This window comes from Mustela nivalis, assembly GCF_964662115.1.
Source record: "Mustela nivalis genome assembly, chromosome: 1".
Classification (NCBI taxonomy): Eukaryota; Metazoa; Chordata; class Mammalia; order Carnivora; family Mustelidae; genus Mustela; species Mustela nivalis.
This window is the reverse complement of record NC_139020.1, coordinates 99,791,997-99,810,625: the sequence shown is the minus strand read 5'-3', so window position 1 is coordinate 99,810,625 and position 18,629 is coordinate 99,791,997. Positions and strand designations below refer to the sequence as shown.

The 18,629-nt window shown below is 38.2% G+C and overlaps 1 protein-coding gene across 1 annotated transcript in view; it reads right to left on the bottom strand.

Moving 5' to 3' along the window:
* Positions 1–16,127: 16,127 nt before the first annotated feature.
* Positions 16,128–18,629, bottom strand: part of KCNMB2 (potassium calcium-activated channel subfamily M regulatory beta subunit 2) — a 237,484-nt gene continuing 234,982 nt past the window's right edge. Inside the window, exon 5 of the mRNA XM_082728563.1 lies at positions 16,128–17,922. Within this exon, the coding sequence (XP_082584689.1) occupies positions 17,638–17,922 (285 nt within the window). The 3' untranslated portion in view covers positions 16,128–17,637. The remainder of the gene's footprint in view (positions 17,923–18,629) is intronic.

Sequence of the window (18,629 nt, the reverse complement as noted above, 5' to 3'; positions counted from 1 at the left end):
ACAATAAAATCAGTGACCAAGAAAGCAAGAAGTCAGTGGAGAAGCTCATAGTCTGCTACTCCAGTGTCATGCTAATGATGTGACTGTTTCTTAGTTACCCTCTGTATTAATTGTATGTTAGCTTTTTATTCCCTGCTATTGCATTGGTAGAGAGTTAATTCCCTATTATTTCGTCTATCATAGTAAGGATCTGAACTGGAAATGGTGTTTGATATGAATGTTGTGTATTTTTTTAAAATAAAAACATCTGCCATTTCATACTGCAGTAATTAGTCCTGGCCCACACATCACCATAATATTACATGGCTTCAAGTGACATCCCCAAATCCCAGGAAACACGATCTATGAATGATTACCCGGTAACATAGTGTAATGGGACTCCCTATTGGACTGCAATTCAGTACTCACTTGTTTCTTTGATGTTTTGCCCATTTCAAAGCAAATCTCAACGATATTTTTATGTACACCACTCAATTAACTACCTTGCTCATGGCCCTAAAGTTTGGCAAATACATAAAGTCTCATGAACAATTTCAAAGTCTTTTAAAATTGTGTTGTCCGTTGAACTTTTCAAGGTGTATAGGTAGTTTTTGAGTCACACTTGGAAAGTTGTGTGTTAAGTCAGTGACTGTGTTCAAGGTCAACTTACCTAGGTGGACATAGATAAAACCTGAATAGGTGGAAAGAGGAGAGAAAGTCAGTGAGCATTAGAATTATACTCTTTTAAGGAATTTTATCTTTTGAAAGTAAAAGAAGTTTTTGAATTGGTAATGAATTTAAGGAGCTCAAAATTTGGTTACTAAATCGTACATGGTTAAAAATGTCTTTCCCTTCCCTATCTTCCAGCTACGAAATTTCTCTCCAGAAGACATGTAACAATACCAATTTCTTGTGCAATTTGCAAATATAGTCATGTATAACCAAGGTAACTATATGTAGGGCAGGCTGTCAGGAGGGTCTAGCTGGAACTCTCAGACATGTGCTGAAGGTGCAGGCCACCACAGCATTTCTTCTTCTTCAGGAAAACCTTGGTTCTTTTGAAGGCAATTCAACTACAGAATCAGGCCCACTCAGATTACCTAGGACAATCACTCTTACTTGGAGTCAATTGTCTGTAGACACTAATCACACCTATAAAATACTTGAACGATAACACCTAGATTTGTTTGGGTAACTGACACTATGTCCTAGCCAAGTCAGCACATAAAACAGAAACTCACAATCCATGTCTTGTCATCTTGGCACTCAGACACATCTCCCTAAACCATACTTACTCTCCCAGTGAAGGCGATAGCCAAAGCAAATATCCACCTCACATGACATAACTATCCTATATACAGTGAAAACCCACTGACACTTTCCCAGAAGAGGATACAAAGTCCTTGGCTGATGTTCACTCTTATACTTGTATTCTGTAACTGTGACATAAGGTTACCTATTATTATTATATCTTATGTTGGATGATAAAGGGACTAGAAAAGGGAGAAAACAAATATATTTGTTTAAAATATATATAGGGGCAACTGGGTGGCTCAGTGGATTAAGCGTCTGCCTTTGGCTCGGGTCATCATCTCAGGGTACTGGGATCGAGCCCCACATAGGGCTCTATGCTCAGCAGGGAGCCTGCTTCCCCCCTCTCTCTGTGCCTGTCTCTGCCTCCTTGTGATCTCTGTCTGTCAAATAAATAAATAAAATCTTTAACAAAAAAAGTAAAATATATATAGACATTCATAACAAAATAAGGAAAAAGTGTCTATAATTATTATAGTCTTCATTTTTGCAACTGGTCAAGTGGTTGTAGCAGATATTTATAGCATATTCTTTCACTACCCATTTCATATTCTCTTTGCCCTCAGCAAGAACCTTGGCTTATTTTATCTCTTTGGTGACCTAAATTGCATTGCTGAAGGGTCTGGGCCATTAGCATTCCTGCCTGAATTAGGTTATTGTATCTTTCCACTGACTCTAATCAGAGGGGATGATAGTACTAAGAGACATCTTTAGAGATCTCCTATGTTCCAGACATACCCTTCCTTACCCTCATTGTATAGTAACAACTCAATTTCCCCTTGGTAGTTAGGATCAGTCTCCCCAGCCAGTACAGTAACTCTCTCTTTGCCTATTGATTCTGAGTCATAAGGAGCAAGTAGCTGAGTGCTAGCCTCAACTTCCAGTTCAAAGAAATCATTGTTGTGTTTAGGTGAGAGCCTTGCTCCTTGTGAAACTTGGACGTTACGAGGAGCAGAGCAGAAGTCAGCTGGGGATGGGAGGTAATGGGAATAAGAAGCAAAAATTTTGCAAGTAGATGATTAAGGCTAATAGTGAGTGATGCCACTCCCTTTTCCTCTTCTCAATTCCTGGACCCATGAATCCTGGCTCCGGTAGTATAGAACTATATACTGGATGCTAAATTGGAGCAAATATAGCCTCCTAGTGAACCTTGCCCTAACCCTGCAAGGTATTGCATCACTTTCACTGGGTCTTCAAAAAGCAATTCCAATGATCTATCAAACCAGGTGCCCTAGGATGGTGGCAACATGGTAAGATTGGTGAAATCCATCACCATAGGCCCATTGCTCAGCTGCTTTTGCTGATAAGTGAGTTCCTTCATGAGAAGCTATTCTGTGTGGAGTGGAATACCATGATAGTGGGTAAAGCATTCTGTAAGCCCAAGGATGGTAGTTTTGGCAGAAGCATTGCATGTAGGGATGGCAAATACATATCTAGAATAAGTGTCTGTTTCAGTAAGAACAAAATGCTGCCCCTTCCATTATTGAAGTGGTCCGATGAAAGGTCCAATGTAATTAACTGGCCACTAGATGGCTGATCATTCTGGGGAATGGTGCCTTTTCAAGGATTCATTTTTGGTCTCTGCTGCTGGCAGATTGGGTACTCAAGAGATCAGCCCTAGAGAATGGGAGTCCATGTTGCTGAGCCCATATGTAACTTCCATCCTTTATGGCCACTTGGTTCATGAGCCCTTTGGATGACGACAGGGGTGGCTTTGAAACATGGTGATGACATCCATGGGACAGGTCATCTTCTCGTTTGAAGCACGCCCTACATCCTGGTCTTTCCCTTATTTTCTTTCACTAAATCGGTCCTTAACACATATTCCATATCAGTGCATGAAGAGTTTTAAGAATATGTATCTAAGAGATTGTTTCTTTTTTTTTTTCTTTTGTTTTGTGTGGCCAGACTGGAGTTATAGGAATGGGATTTTGTGGAAGTGAACAATGAGGAGCAAGCTCCTTTCTGGACCCAAATTGTGTGGTGTATCTAATGTGTTGAGTTGACCTCATGGAACTAAAAATACTCAGTCCACAGCAGGAAGCCAAGCCAGCAAGATGCTTGGCGAGTTTTCAGAGCTTCAGTCTCTAGGCCAGTTTTGGTCATGACAGTTTAAACCTTGTGTAGTGGTTTAAAAATATTAACCTAAACCAGTGACTATTTTTTGGCTATCCTTGTCTCTTCCTAAATTTTTTTTAACTCAGTAATGTCTATTTCTTTTATTCATTAATTTCGGTATTGCCTCTGCAATCTTTTTGTGAGCATTGACCTTGTTTTAATCATTGTTTTATTTTAAGTGCTTCACATAATGCCTAATACATAGTAGGTACTCATTTCATAGCCACTTCTTACTATATTCAACAAATATTAACTGAGTCCCTATTATTAATGCATCTTGAATGGATACCCCCCTGGGTTGCATTTCCAGCCTCATCTCCCCTTACTCACATCCTACCCCCAAGATGTTCTGTTCTAACCATACTGAACCATTTCTTCAAATTCACCAGACATTCTCAAGCCTCTGTGTCTTAACCCTGCTCTCTGCCCAATCTGCCTCCTTGTGTCAGTAGAGAAACTGGGAAGAGTATAGGCTCAGAGTTTAAATGCCTGGGTTCAAATCCTCTCTCTACCCTGGGCATGTTACTTGTCTTGGTTCGGGTTCACCCAGAAGCAGACCCCGGGACAAGGATTCAAGTGCCAGCAGTTTATCTGGAGTTTCAGAAATACCAGGAGGAGAGTAGGAAGTGAAAAAGGGAAGCTTCCCCCAGTAAAGAGAATGTTATCAAGCAGCTACCTCTGTGGGTGGCAGACACGTCATCCCACAAGAAAACTCTGAGAAATAGTGAATAACTCTTGCTTCATGAATTCCACTGGAGAGATAGCCATCTGAGTGGTAAAGTTACTGGGTTACTAATATGCAGTTCTTTTTTCCCAGCTTTATTGAGATATAACTGACACGTAACATTGTGTAGATTTAAGGTGTTCAATCAGTATACAGTGAGAAATGATTATTACATAATTAATGAACACTTTCATGACCTCACATAACTACCCCTTCTTGTATATATGGTGATAATGTTTAAGATCTACTCTCAGCAAATGTCAATAATGCAATACAATATTTTTAACTATAGTCACCGTGCTGTTCTGATCCCCAGAATTTATTTTTCTTATAACTAGAAGTTTGTACACTTTGACCAGTGTCTCTCTATTCCCTTCTACCCCTTGAAAACTACCATTCTACTCTCTTTCTCTAAGTTTGGCTTGTTTAGAGTCCACATATAAGTGATGTCATACAATATTTATCTTTGTCTGAATTATGTCACTTAGCATGATGCCCTCAAGACCCAACCAGGGTCTTGGCAGGATTTCCTCTTTTTTCATAGCTTAATTTTATATTTTATTATATTCACCCAGGGTGAATTCATGGTCAAGTTAAAGCATTTGAGGTTTTTTACAAGGACAATGGGAAGTCATTGCACAGTTCTGTTCAGGTTGTGATATGATCTGATATGATTAGATATCCTTTGCAAAATTCCTTTTGATGTAAAGAATGAATTGGGGGTAAGAGGAAGTAGAGAGACTGGAGAGAAGACAGGTTCTGAGCTGTAGTTATAGGAGAGTGACAGCGTGGGTAGAAAAGAAAGAGCTAGCATGATAGATGCTTAGGGTATAGGGTCAATGCCACATGGTGACGGGTGTGGTTGTGGGCATATGTGGAGACCGACAGGTGTTGGATAGGTGGCAGGGAGAACTGGGGCATGTGTGATACATGTATTTATGTGGGTTTAGAAAGGGGACTGTTTCAACCAAACATATTGAGTTGTAGGTGGCTGGATGCTCCCCAGGTAGAGATACCCAGAGGCAGATAAAGATAGAACTCAGATTTTGGAAAAAGCTCACAATTAGATATACAGATTTTTGGACTATCAGTTGCTGTTTGAAGATATATATATATATATTTTTTTGCATTTTATTTTATTTCTTTTCAGTGTTCCAAAATTCATTGTTTATGCACACACCCAGTGTTTCATACAATATGTGCCCTCCATAATACCCACCACCAGGCTCACCCAACACCCCCACTCCCCTCCCCCCAAAACCCTCAATTTGATTATCAGAGTCCACAGTCTCTCATGGTTTGTCTCCCCCTCCGATTTCCCCCAACTCACTTCTCCTCTCCATCTCCCCATGTCCTCTGTGTTATTCCTTATGCTCCACAATTAAGTGAAACCATATGATAATTAACTCTCTATCTGCTTGACTTATTTCACTCAGCATAATCTCTTCCAGTCCCGTCCATGTTGATACAAAGTTGGGTATTCATCCTTTCTGATGGAGGCATAATACTCCATTGTATATATAGGTCATATCTTCTTTATCCATTCATCCGCTGAAGGGCATCTTGGTTCTTTCCACAGTTTGGCGACTGTGGCCATTGCTGTTATGAACATTGGGGTACAGATGGCTCTTCTTTTCACTACATTTCTATCTTTGGGGTAAATACCCATTATTGCAATTGCAGTATCATAGGGTAGCTCTACTTTTAATTTCTTAAGTAATCTCCACACTATTTTCAAAAGTGGCTGCACCAACTTGCATGCCCATCAATAGTGTAAGATGGTTCCCCTTTCTCCACATCCTCTCTAACAGTTTTTGTTGACTGGCTTGTTAATTTTGGCCATTCTAACTGGTGTAAGGTGGTATCTCAATGTGGTTTTGATTTGAATCTCCCTGATGGCTAATGATGACTAACATGTTTTCATGTCTCTGTTAGCCATTTGTATGTCTTCTTTGGAGAAGTGTCTGTTCATGTCTTCTGCCCATCCTTTGACATGATTATCTGTTTTGTGTGTGTTGAGTTTGAGAAGTTCTTTATAGATCTTGGATATCAGCCCTTCATCTGCAGTGTCATTTGCGAATATCCTTTCCCGTTCCGTGAGATGTTGTTGTTGACTGTTTCCTTTGCTGTGCAGAAGCTTTGGATCTTGATGAAGTCCCAAAAGTTCATTTTTGCTTTTGTTTCCTTTGCTTTTGGAGATATATCTTGAAAGAAGTTGCTGTGGTCGATGCTGTTTGAAGATCTTAAAGCCCTAGGCATGGATGCATTCCTTGGGTAAAGGGAAAAAAAGGCTGTGCACATGATCTTGTTTGCTCTTCGCAATAACCATCTGAGATAGGGAAGAAAGATAATTTTCACCATCATCTTGTAAGGGAGAAAATCAGGATGGAGAGAAGTTAGGTGGCTTCTTCCTTAGCTGGAAAGGGGAAGAACTGAGGCAAAGAATAGATCGATTGGCTCCATGTCTAGCATTCTTATCATTCTGCACTGTCCCTCCCAAAATATGTTTGCATGCTTATATTGAATGATAATCTCTCTCCAGACAAGCTTTTTTTTTTTTTTAAAAGAAAGTATCATATCTTTCCTCATGTTATATATGTCTCTATTATACTGTACAAATCTAGTGTATGTCTAAGCATGGTATATAATGTTCTTTTCTGCATTTTTACTTGTTTGCTGATAATTGGAGAGACACTTAACATAATGGTCAGATACACGCATAGATCACACCAAATCCTATCCTTCAAGGCAATGCTTGCTTTGCAGGTGCATTTTTGGAGGCTTGGCTTATGCTTGATCATTTTTCTCAATCCATTCATTCCTGCATCACCTGTCACCGTGGTTGTCTTCCCTTTTCATTATTTTTGGCATGTGCTAAACATCCAACCAGTTCTATAGAATTAAGTTTTAGGCTGTAATAATTCACATTTATTCAGTGGACATCTTAAATGCCTATAGCAAATCTTCCGGAGGTTTTTCTCTTCCTCCTTTTATGCTCTGGGGAAAGCACTCTCCAAACACAACCGTAAATTATGTCAGGAAAAGACCCTGACATAGAGCTACCTCTGAATACAGAGAACACAACCAGCTATTTTTTGCCAAGATTTAAAAAAAACCTATTTCCTTTTTATTTGCTAGAGAGATGATACTGAGCTTTGGAAAACATTGCAGGAGAGGTTTTATATGTATATTATGTACACACTGTGACATATTTTATTGCATGCAGTATTTGTGTCATTTCTTACCTATTTGGGAAAAAAATCTGACAATGTCACATACATATAAGTGAGTCAAGCCCTTGCAACATCCCTGGGGCAGCCGGAGTATGCACTCAGTTGAACAGACTGAAGGAGTTCACGGATGTGGAGAGCAGGAGAGGGCTTGTCATGTTCTTGCTGTGGTTGACAATTTGCTTTGCCACCTCTTTGACATATGGTAAGTGACGATGAGAAAAAATGATCCCAGATTATGACAGGGCACCCTCTGTCGAGTTTTTTCAGCTTTCTGCTGTTTTAACTGATTTCCAGTCAATTTTACTGATTTTGTTTTTGGCAGAAAAATATCACCATCATGATCTTTTTCTTCGATCACCAGAATTTGTTACTTTAATTGTGATAGAAATCAAGTTATAACTAATTTATAACTTATAAGGGACAGTTTCTAGAAAACTTCTGTCTTCTCTCTATCCCCCTTTAAAATGGGCCAGAACAGAGCCACTATATGTTAATGACTCACTCAGGAAGAAAATGTCAAGAAGCCCTGACTGATAAAAAATCTCGAATAAGCATGTGTGTGCATGTGTGTAGATTCTTAAGCACTGTGTTCCTTTTCCCAACACCAGACCTCCTGATTATCCAAAGTTTTTTTTTTTTTTTTTTTTTTTTTTTTTTTTTTTTTTTGTGAGGGTGGAAACTATTCCACCTCTAACTGTTTTTTTCCTTTTGAGGGAGAATAAAACTGTTTCCAGTGTAAGGATAGTAGCCATATATTGGGTCATTGTCTTCTGACTCTTTCCAGTTTGCTGGAAAGTGGAGACAGAAAGTAGGGGATGAACAACCTTCTCATTTCTGACTTGATAGCTGCTGTTTATGTTCTTACTCTCAAGTGAGAGGCAAGTGCCCTGTAATCCTGTGCATAAAAATGTCAACATGCTCGGATAAAGTGCATGGTTAATCGCTGCCACTTTCTTGACGTTTCAGAGAAGAAACAAGAACTTGGATCCAGTGTCCGGCACTTTCGAATGGGAGTTTGGTGTTAACGACTCTGCTTCAAGGGTATACATTCCCATTCTACTCTTCTGCTGCATCTCTCCCTGATCCCTTGTGGTTCTGTGGATCCCCTCAACTCAGATGCTCCTTTCCTCAGCCTCTTGTGCTTCTATTTTAAAAAAGATTTCTGGGATTTCATGTACTGGCTAGATGAGGTTTGATAGGGACTGAGTCCCTTCTCTTACCACTTGGTGAGAGCATTGGACAAAACTTGCCTTCAGAGGTTTTTCTTCCAAAGAAACTGGGGAGCCTGTGATAGAATATCTCAAATCAATCTCTTGACTCCCTGTCCACATTCCTCTGTTGATAGGGATGCTTTCAGATCTCCCTAGATCTGATCTTAGTTATGAGATTTTGTTTGGTAGAGGAAAGGCTGGGGCCAGTCCTAGAAACAACTGTAGAATCGTTGAAGCTCATCTTACTCATCTTTTACTGGCCGTGCTACATCCATCTTTGTGTCTTGGCCTCAAAACTCCAAGTGCTTAGTACTAAAAATAATAACAGTCTTCGTCTTCTATTGTTAATTGTCATAAAGTGATTGTTATCATTCTTCATTTATTATGTGCCAGACATTTTGCTAAGCATTTTAGTATGTTATCTCACATGTCTCATATCTCATTTAGTCTTATGATTTGGATATTATTATTCCTGTTTTCCAGATGAAGAAACTGATGCATAAGTGAGTTAAGAATATGTCCCCAAGTCTCACAGCTAGTGAGTGGCAGAAACAAGATTCAAACTCAGGTCTGAAGGATAACAAGACCTGTGGTTTACTCACTTATTTACACTACCTTCCCCCTTTTGGGTATTATTTCAGTCTATAAGTTTAAGACTCTAGTTGTCTCTCATCAGAATTTACCTTCTTTATTTCCCTGTAGGCCTAGTCTTAGGTTTCTGGGGTCCTGAATGGTTCTAGGGTGCCGAGGACATACTGATAGGGAAAGATAGCATTGTCTGGGGTCATCTGTAGTTTTCCTGCCAGGCCACCAGAATCTATGGTAAAAGGAACAGATCTCTAATCGTTGCTTTTCAGGTATTTTGTCATTGGGGAAGATCTTCCTATAGAAAGAAATATACTTAATTTGCCTACTTTATAGTAGCAATTCTATTATTCATTTACTGATGTAAGTAACATATATTGAACTCCTTCTGTAGGCCAGGAGTTGTATTGGATCAGATGATAAGAATATAACAACATGGAGGCTTAAGTGGGTAGGAGAAGAATAAATGAAACAAGATGGGATTGGGAGGGAGACAAACCATAAGTGACTCTTAATCTCACAAAACAAACTGAGGGTTGCTGGGGGGAGGGGGTTTGGGAGAAGGGGGGGGGGATTATGGACATTGGGGAGGGTATGTGCTTTGGTGAGTGCTGTGAAGTGTGTAAACCTGGTGATTCACAGACCTGTACCCCTGGGGATAAAAATATATGTTTATAAAAAATAAAAAGTTAAAGGCTTAAAAAAAAAAAAAGAATATAACAACAAAATAAAACAGAGATGAATAAAATAAATCCATGCCTTCTGGAATCTTATAGGAGCATCAGACAATAATATGGGTGATAAGTGTTTTTATAGAGGGGTGCAATAGGGTGTTGTAGAAACAGAGAAAGCAGGCACCTGGCCTAGGCCTGGGGAGCTCAGAAATAGCCAACTGGCACAGATGAAGTTTGAGCTAAATCTTAGAGGATGAACATAAGTTATCTGGGTGGATAGAAGGGATATTAGTGAAGGGAGTCTCAGGCACAGGAAATGGTACACTCCAAGACCCAGAATTTGGAAGACTGGGGATGGCCTCTGATTAGATGGCTGAAGTGTAGGGGGTGACAATGGGAAGGAGACCACAGGGCCAGTTCAATCCATGATCCAAGTCCCGGACACCAGTAGTTCTTGGGGTGTAGATCTTCCTAAGTAAAAGGCAGAACATCAGACTGGTCTACAGTCAGTTGAATAAAAACTTCCTCCTTCTAGCAGGGCTAAGATGCCTGCAGGTGCCAAGGTTGGGCTGGGGTCAACTTACTGCTTTACGTACAATAGAACAGTAGAAATGGGGGAAATGACCAGAGGAAGGTGGCATAGAGTTTTCCCAATGGATGCTGTTCAGGGATCACAGACTACACTGACACCTGAGGTAAAGTAAACTGCAGGCTTATGCTGGTCTTCTGAAGGGCCCCTTTGTTCAGTTTTGCATAGGCTTTTTTTTTTTTTTTTGAATTGAGTTTCACGGTAAATGCTCACAGTTTCTGAGGCTATTAAAATGCCTCATTCTTTAGAGCAGAAACATTTGCTGATTTCCACTATTGGATAATTTGGACATGTGGCTTTTCAAACATACCAAGTAGAATCTCTTAAACAGTCTTGGGGGTTTGCCAGGCTAACTTGGAAGGTGGTTAGCATTTAAAGAGTTGCTTATGCAGCCACAGTACGGCATTTTTAAAGAAACTAAGAATTGGAAAGCATCTTTGATGGTGTTAGCTCAAAATCAGTTTGTGGCAAGTGGCCTCCACTGGCTTGGCTGGACCTGTTTCCTGAGATTCTGTTGACAAATGCCTGAATTGCATTTAGAGCATTCCCTTTCTGTAGGAAAACTGAAATTTCTCAGCTGATTATGATTTTCTAGAGATGGACCTCAGTGTAGTATTGGCACTGAATACTGTATTTGCCACAACTGTTGAAAGGAAGGATATATTTTACATGCAGTATGAGTTCCCCAGTCTGAACTCTGTCCTTTCTTCCCAGTATCGCTAGATGTTAGCTACAGCAGCTGAATACTTTCTGTTAGACACAAACACTGTAAATTGCTCCAAAATGATACTACGGTCCTGTCAAGGAGGATGCAGGGATGGCTGTTGTGTTTGCTTACCACCGGAAAGACCTAAGTTCAGGGTTTGCAGCTGCCTCACAAATTGCTGGGTTTTTAATAAATAAAAGTTCAGCAAATAAAAGGGCTGAACTTTGGTGACTATCCAGCTGGAAGAGACTGATGAATTTGGATAGACCTGAGTTGAGGGCATTCTATGAATGTCTAGATGTTGAAGTCACCATGGCTTTGCAGATGGTAGGTCAGATTGCAGGTGGTGAGTAATGTTTCCTGTTAATGTCTCTGTGACAAGATCTCTCATTGGATAGTCCAAGAAGAAATAATTTTCTCCTTCCTCTCCTTCCCTTCCCCTTCCTCTTCTTCTTTTTCCTTCTCTTCTTCTTCTTCTTCTGTTTCTTCTTCTTCTTCTTCTTCTTCTTCTTCTTCTTCTTCTTCTTCTTCTTCTTCTTCTTCTTCTTCTTCTTCTTCTTCTTCTCTTTCTTCTTCTTCTCCTTCTTCTTCTCTCTATCTCTCTCTCTCACAGTCTCTCTTTTTGTTAAGAATCATTTTCTTAAATGTTTTAATGTGTGAAAATGTTAGGGGTAGAAAGAATCCAAGCCTTGGTCTCTTCATGGGGTCCTTAAATGAATTTATTCCCAAATCAGCAGAAAATGTGGCAACTGAATCTGTGCTAGTACAGATAGGTATTTATCAGCCCAAAGAACATGACTCTTAAGAAAAGCATGGAGAGAGAGAAAGAAAAGAAAGAAAAAAGAAAAGAAAAGCATGGAGAAATTCTGGTATCTGATGGAGTAGCAATAGTTTCTTTAATTAGATTTTATAATTCCCACTCTCCTTTTCTTATGACTTATGATCCTGTCCCTTCTTTTAAATTAGTTTGTTGCCTATCAACTCTTTCCTTTACTTGTGATCTCACTTGTTTCTAAGGGAACCTCTTGTCCTTTGCTGAAACCAAAATATCCCCACATCTCCCATTGAATGAAAATCAGAAAATTTTTTTCTTTTAGATTTTATTAATAACTAATAGAAAAATTGCAAAGTAAATTCTGAGCACTAGTTCTTTCTCTCCTTTACCCTCTTAGTCCCATGAGTTTTTCTCTTTATATCTGCAGTGCTTTTTCTCCTTCAGCCCGAATCTCTGTTGGTAGAAGCACTTGGTAAGAGTCTGTCCAAGTTGCATTTAGTGGACATCTGTTGTTTTTGCGTGCTCAGTACCTCCTCTTCTCTTCTTTAACACACACCCGTTTTCCTTTGGAGAATTACTTGACCCCTCATTCCATGGGGGTGCAAATTACGTACCTTGCCTCTGTCGTGACAGGTGATACAGAGAGAGTTGGCATTTTTGAGGACTGAGAGAAATGCTGGCCTATTCTCCTTCTGCAATTATAGACACAAGGGATTTTTGTGAACATGAGACCATCTTTGCTGGTGTATGAAGATTAGGAATACAACCAACAGAAAACAGCAGAGAGAGGGTGACAGAGACAGAAAGAAAGAGAGCAGCGCACACGCGCTCCCCCCCACACACACCCACACAAACACACAGAGAGAGAGAGAGAGAGAAAGAGAGAGGGAGATTTTTATGAAGAGAAGTTGTGATTTCTATGTAAAGCAATTTCTGGTACTGCTAATAGTGCTAATAGGGGGTGAGATTGTATAGAGGATCTTGAGCCTTCTCCATGTCCTCATCTCACACTATGTTGGTAACAAGTCATATTCTAGCTTGCAAAGGCTTGAGGATTATATTTGTTTTGGAAGAACCAGACTAAAGAACAGTTCTGGAGGCTCTAGTTTAGTGATTATATTGAGAAAACAACTTCTCCTCCTACCTAAATGAAAGACTTAATTCAAAAAGTCACTACTGGAGTTCATAGATCGACATTTCCTTCCAGTTCCTCGACCTTGCACTGGAGAATAGTACCTTAGCCAAGATGAACTCATGGCATAATTGTTGCAATATTTTTTTGGGAACATATCTATGCTCCTAAGTAATCTGGTTACTTAGACAATGTAGTCTGGGGTCATAGAGTTGAATAAAACCATAATGTAGAACTTTAGATGGTGTTACCATTCATACTTGAGAGGTGGTACAGGATTAAAATTCACATGGGCATCAGAGGGTCAAGTTAGCTCATCATTTAATTCATTCATGAATGTTTAGGTTCTAATAGGTTCTCATTAACCTTTTAAAGTTGATATCATTTATAAATTTTCACATATGTCATAGTCCTGGCTGAATGTGTGATTTGCCACGGTTTCATATTCTAAACAAATGAAAATTGCTCTGTCCCCATTCCCTCCTCTGTTTTTTCTTTTTTTAAATAAAATAGCACTAATAGAATGAGTTAGTGACACAGAGTACTGATCTGATTTTGTGTGAATTTAGTGGGTAGGTATTATAGGGAGGCAGATTTCAAACTGATAAACAGGAAAACTTTCCAGCGTTTTCTTATTAACTGGTAACTTATCCCACTGCTGGCAGGATTCAAGTAGTAACTATCCCTATTGCTAGAGGATCCCTTCCAAGGACGTGGTAGAAGGAATTTGTGCATTGCTGTGGATTCTGGGCAAAATGACATTTTAGAGTTCTTCTAGCTCTAAGAGACTATATACGACTAGTGGTTTTACTAATACTATTAATACTACTTCTACAATTTTCTATTGATAGTAATAATTGCCACTTGTAAGCATCTATTTATGCTATATACAGTGCTAGGCATTTTACATATACATCTCAGGTAAGACTCATATCAACTCTCTGTAGATATTATGCTCACTGGTATGGGTTAGAGACCTAACTGTTCTATTTTTTTCTTCATGTGTGTTGTCTTGACCCATCTAGTGGACTGCAAACTCATTCTTAGGAGAGAAGGCAGTGTTGTATACTTCGTATTATTCCTTACAGTTGCTGCAAATATGGAAGGGCGGAACAGATGCAACTTAAAAGTTGTTTGCTCCGTTCTGTTGTGTGGGTCACCCTCACAGGATTTTCAGAAGAGTCCTGAAAGTTTGTTCCTTGAGTCAAACTTCCCAAGTGGAACATACATTAGAATGGTTACTGTAGAACTGTGAGATTGTTCTTACTGAATGTTTTACCAAGGGAAAAGGAAAGAAGTAGAAGTTGGGAAGAGAAGGAACAGTGTCCACCCTTTAATCACCTCCTTTGCCCTACCAGGACAAAAATTCTCTTACTTTCTTGAACAGTTGTTCACTTCAGTCTTTTGTTAGGAGAGGGGAGGAAATTTAATTATGCTTGTGAATGACAAATCATTGCATTAAAATAATTGTTTTAACTCACTGGAATCAGTTGCTCATATTATTTTGCTGTCTTACACATCTCTCTGCTAATGTCAATGGAATGATTACAGTCTCGAGATGTTTTCGTCCACTGAAATGTGATAAGATGTTTATGGTTTGACATATTGAAAATAATATTTGTTATATAAATGCCATGCATAATCACTCTTTTGGTCATTTACAGCAATGAGAAAAGAGTAACATGCTGGAACCCTAAATGTCACATGGCCTATATCAGAGGTACTTTATGGTCGCCTACACCATCATTACAATCAGTCAGCTTTCTATAGAATCATATTTTTATTATGGCTATTTGCAAGCAATCATTGGTGTATTTACCATTTTCTGGGTTTTAATATAATTGTAACTCAGGGAATTTGGAATCAATAAAGTTTTAGATGGGATATGCTAATTGGATAATGAAAGTGACTTGGAAGCACAGATACTCTGTGAGGGATATCATCTTTGTTGCTTAATGTGAAGGCTCAGAGCTCTGCTTCAGGCAGGTGTAAATAAAGTTTTGGGCCCTAAAGGAAGGGCATGTGGCTTATGGGGAATATGAGCGGGGAGAGTGCTTTTTAATCCACAGACCAATACCAGTAGATTTTATTTGGGGATCAGACCTGTGCTATGCAGGTTGGGGAATGGTATTCATTCCTCCTTTCACATACCTATGATGAAATGTTAACATTCAAAGGGAACTCAGTTGTGAACTGGCCTCACAATCTAATCTTTTAGTCAAAGAAGTCAAGAGACTAATTGAGAAGCCTGAAGTTACCTAGTCACCATGTCTTGAATGACATCTTTGACTTCTAGTTCTTTCTTCTTTACCCTTCACCCCTATAATCCTTTCTAAAACTTATCATTCCTCAGTGTTCTTTAAAATACCCCAAATTTACGGAAATGGTTACAATAATGGAACAGCTATGATAGGTATTTTCTCAGCTCTCTGCCATCTTGGTTTCTGGGTAACCTTAGGGAAGTTACCTAACATCTCTAGGCTTCAACATTCTCTTCTATAGAATGGGAAGATAATAGTGCTCCCTCCAATAGGGTTAAAATCAAGATTAACTTAGTTAACATGTGCAATGTATTTAAAACATTATTATTAACCCACTTTATTCTCTTTTAATAATGAGCATTTAATTGTGCTCTTTTTAAATTTAAATTACTTAAAGGGGCTCTTTATTGGAATTCAGAAAGGCACTAGTTAATGTTGTTCTTGGTGTCATTATTTTGAGAGTTCTTTAATCTTATCTGAAACGTCAGTTGGGAATTTTTAATTATAAGTTTGAAAAAAACCTTATCTTCAGATTACTTGCAGGGAGGCTCAAGGAACATTAAAAATGACAAATTTTCACCTCCATAATCACATTATGAAATCATATCAGAATTATGCTTTTAAATTAGAGTAGGAATCAAGTTTTCTGTCATATTTTCAAATAATATTAGAAATACTATTTGAAAGTTGTGTGTGTTTGGGTGTTAAAGGAACTTTCTTTATAATTTCTTTAAATACCTTTAAAGGTAGTGACTCAAAAGATTTTGGAATACCATGGGCTTGTCAGCTTAGACTGTAAGAGGCATTAAAATCATGCTGATATAATGGATTTTGTTTTTTAAAATTTTAATAAAACATTTGAAGTCCCAATTACACCCTAAGATTTATGTGCTTATGGGAAGTCAAACTATGAATTACAATATTGCAGGAAACTTTCCATTTCATTGGATTAGTATCACCATGTACTCCACAAATATGTTTTGTAAAATTTCCCAATATCTAGAAAACCTTGCTGCTATGTTATAAAAGGGTACTTAAATGTAGATGAGAAAGATAGATGTTTGTCTTCTCCTTTTGATACTGATATTAATTAAAAGGTGGAGTGTTTTTGTTTAAAACCAGTCCCTCATTCTGCATCCACATCCACCACCCCCAACACCATAAGTAAAGGGAAATAGGAACAAAGTCTTCCTTTACATCTGTTATTCATTTTAAGTGTGTGTTAGGAAAAAGGTCTACTCTGTATAAAATCTAGCAACAAAAAAGAGAATTGTAAATAGAAAAATAAAACATGTAGAGGAGACAAATAATTCTGTGCACACAGTTTTAAAATCCCAATGGAGAACACTTGTCAGAAAGAGAGACTACACACTTATTAATTTAAACATAAGTTCCCAAAGAGTAACATTCCAATATGTTAATTTGCCACAATAGATTTACGCATTGAAATCAGGCCACTGGCCTTGACCAGCAAGTATGATCTTCATTTTACCATCTAACAGTTCAACTGAAATAAAATAAAGATTTTCATATAAATATCTTAATAACATAGACTTTCCTGGGTGGCAATGGTACATTTACTCAACGTTCAGTCAATTCACAGGTAATGAAACTCTTTGTTAAGTGTTATCTCCTCACACAGTAGCAGGGTCTTAAATGGAAAAGGGCTCTGTTCATTTTCTATTTAAACCACAGGAAGAGATTATAGAATTGGTTAATGAAAACCTTATTTTTGGAAATCAGTTAAAAATTCTAAAGGTATGAATAGAAAATAATAAAAGAGAAATAACTGTCTGGATTTTCCCCCTTCTTTACAGTGATATGGTAGAAATATAAGGAAAATGCTTAACATCCTTTAATTATGAAATCTGGTCCCTTCACTTGCTACATGGCTCAGTTTTGAGTAAGAAAAGAAAAAATATTTTTGGCTGCAGCTTTAGTAAACAATGAATGATGAAAAATATTGCAGAAATGTCTTCAAGAAATCTGACAATTGAGAACACAAACTTTATCATGTTGATATCGTCTACATTCCTCCACAAAGCTTGGCAAATGAATAACTGAGCCCTGTTTTGGCAGAACGAGAGAAGGAAGTACTAGTTCCAGCATCAAAAGAAGATTATGAAAACAACTAACCAACACAAAACAGTTATTTCTTCTCCTGAATAATAAAGACACCATGTTTGCATATAGAACAGCTTTTGCATTATTGCTCTACGTATAAGAATATATTAAGGAACTCATAACAGACTGCACATTACAAACTTAAGGTTCTTTGGTGAAGAATGAAAGAAAACAGTATTTGAGCTTTAAAGAAAATGATCTCATCCATTTTGCTTTTATCTATTGATCCGCTGGATCCTCTCACAGAGCAGGGAGAGGTACTGTGTGAGTTTCACCATGGCAACGATTACCACGCCCCCAGCCATCATACATGTTGGCCAGAACAGTGAATGGAACAGCACATTGGAACTGTAAAGTTTGGTTAGGATGACACTTTTCTGGTTTCCTTCTGGGTCAGAATAGCAGGAGAACTGTTGATACTTCCTGAAGTTTTCCATGACGACATTCACCAGGGACATGGATTCTTCAAAATTTTTTCCACACTTAGGTATATAGGAGCACTGTAGAAAATGAGATAAACTGTTACCAGAAGATACTTTCTCTGTGTATATCTGGTACTAGGAAAAGATGGGATATTGAGGTCAACTTAATGATCTGTAAAATAACCATGATATTTATTCTTTTCATATTCAAACCAGTGTCTCCAGAAACCCTAAGACCTCACACAGTAAAAAAAAAAAAAAAAAAAAAAAAAAAACAATGTTTGTAGATGTCTGGCCCATATGTACCTAAACAGTTCTCTCATATATAGTTTAATTGTTGATTAGAATTTGATGACAAAATATATGTTTATAAAAAATAAAAAATTAAAAAAAAAAGAATTTGATGACTCTAGTGGATTCTTTGGACCATAGCTAATAAGCTGAGTTTTAATTATTCCTTATTGAACATACTTTTAATTAGAGTGTCAATCTTTCAGTCTTGTCTATCCATAGTAGTCCATGTAATAGCAGAAGCTACCAGGTCTCTCAGGAAAAGTAGTTTATTCTTCTCTTTTTAGCTTGGCTTAATTTATTCAGCCAAGTCTACTTGGTCACATTGCTACTGTAGTCAAGGAAACAGCTATAATCTGTGGTGAGCTGCTGAAAAAGAATCCTGGAAATTATACAGATATTGAATAGTTAAAGAGCTGTGATGAATTGACTGTGCCCAGTTAGCGTGACAAAATAACTTTTTCCATAAACCAAGGAAAGATAAAACAGAACCA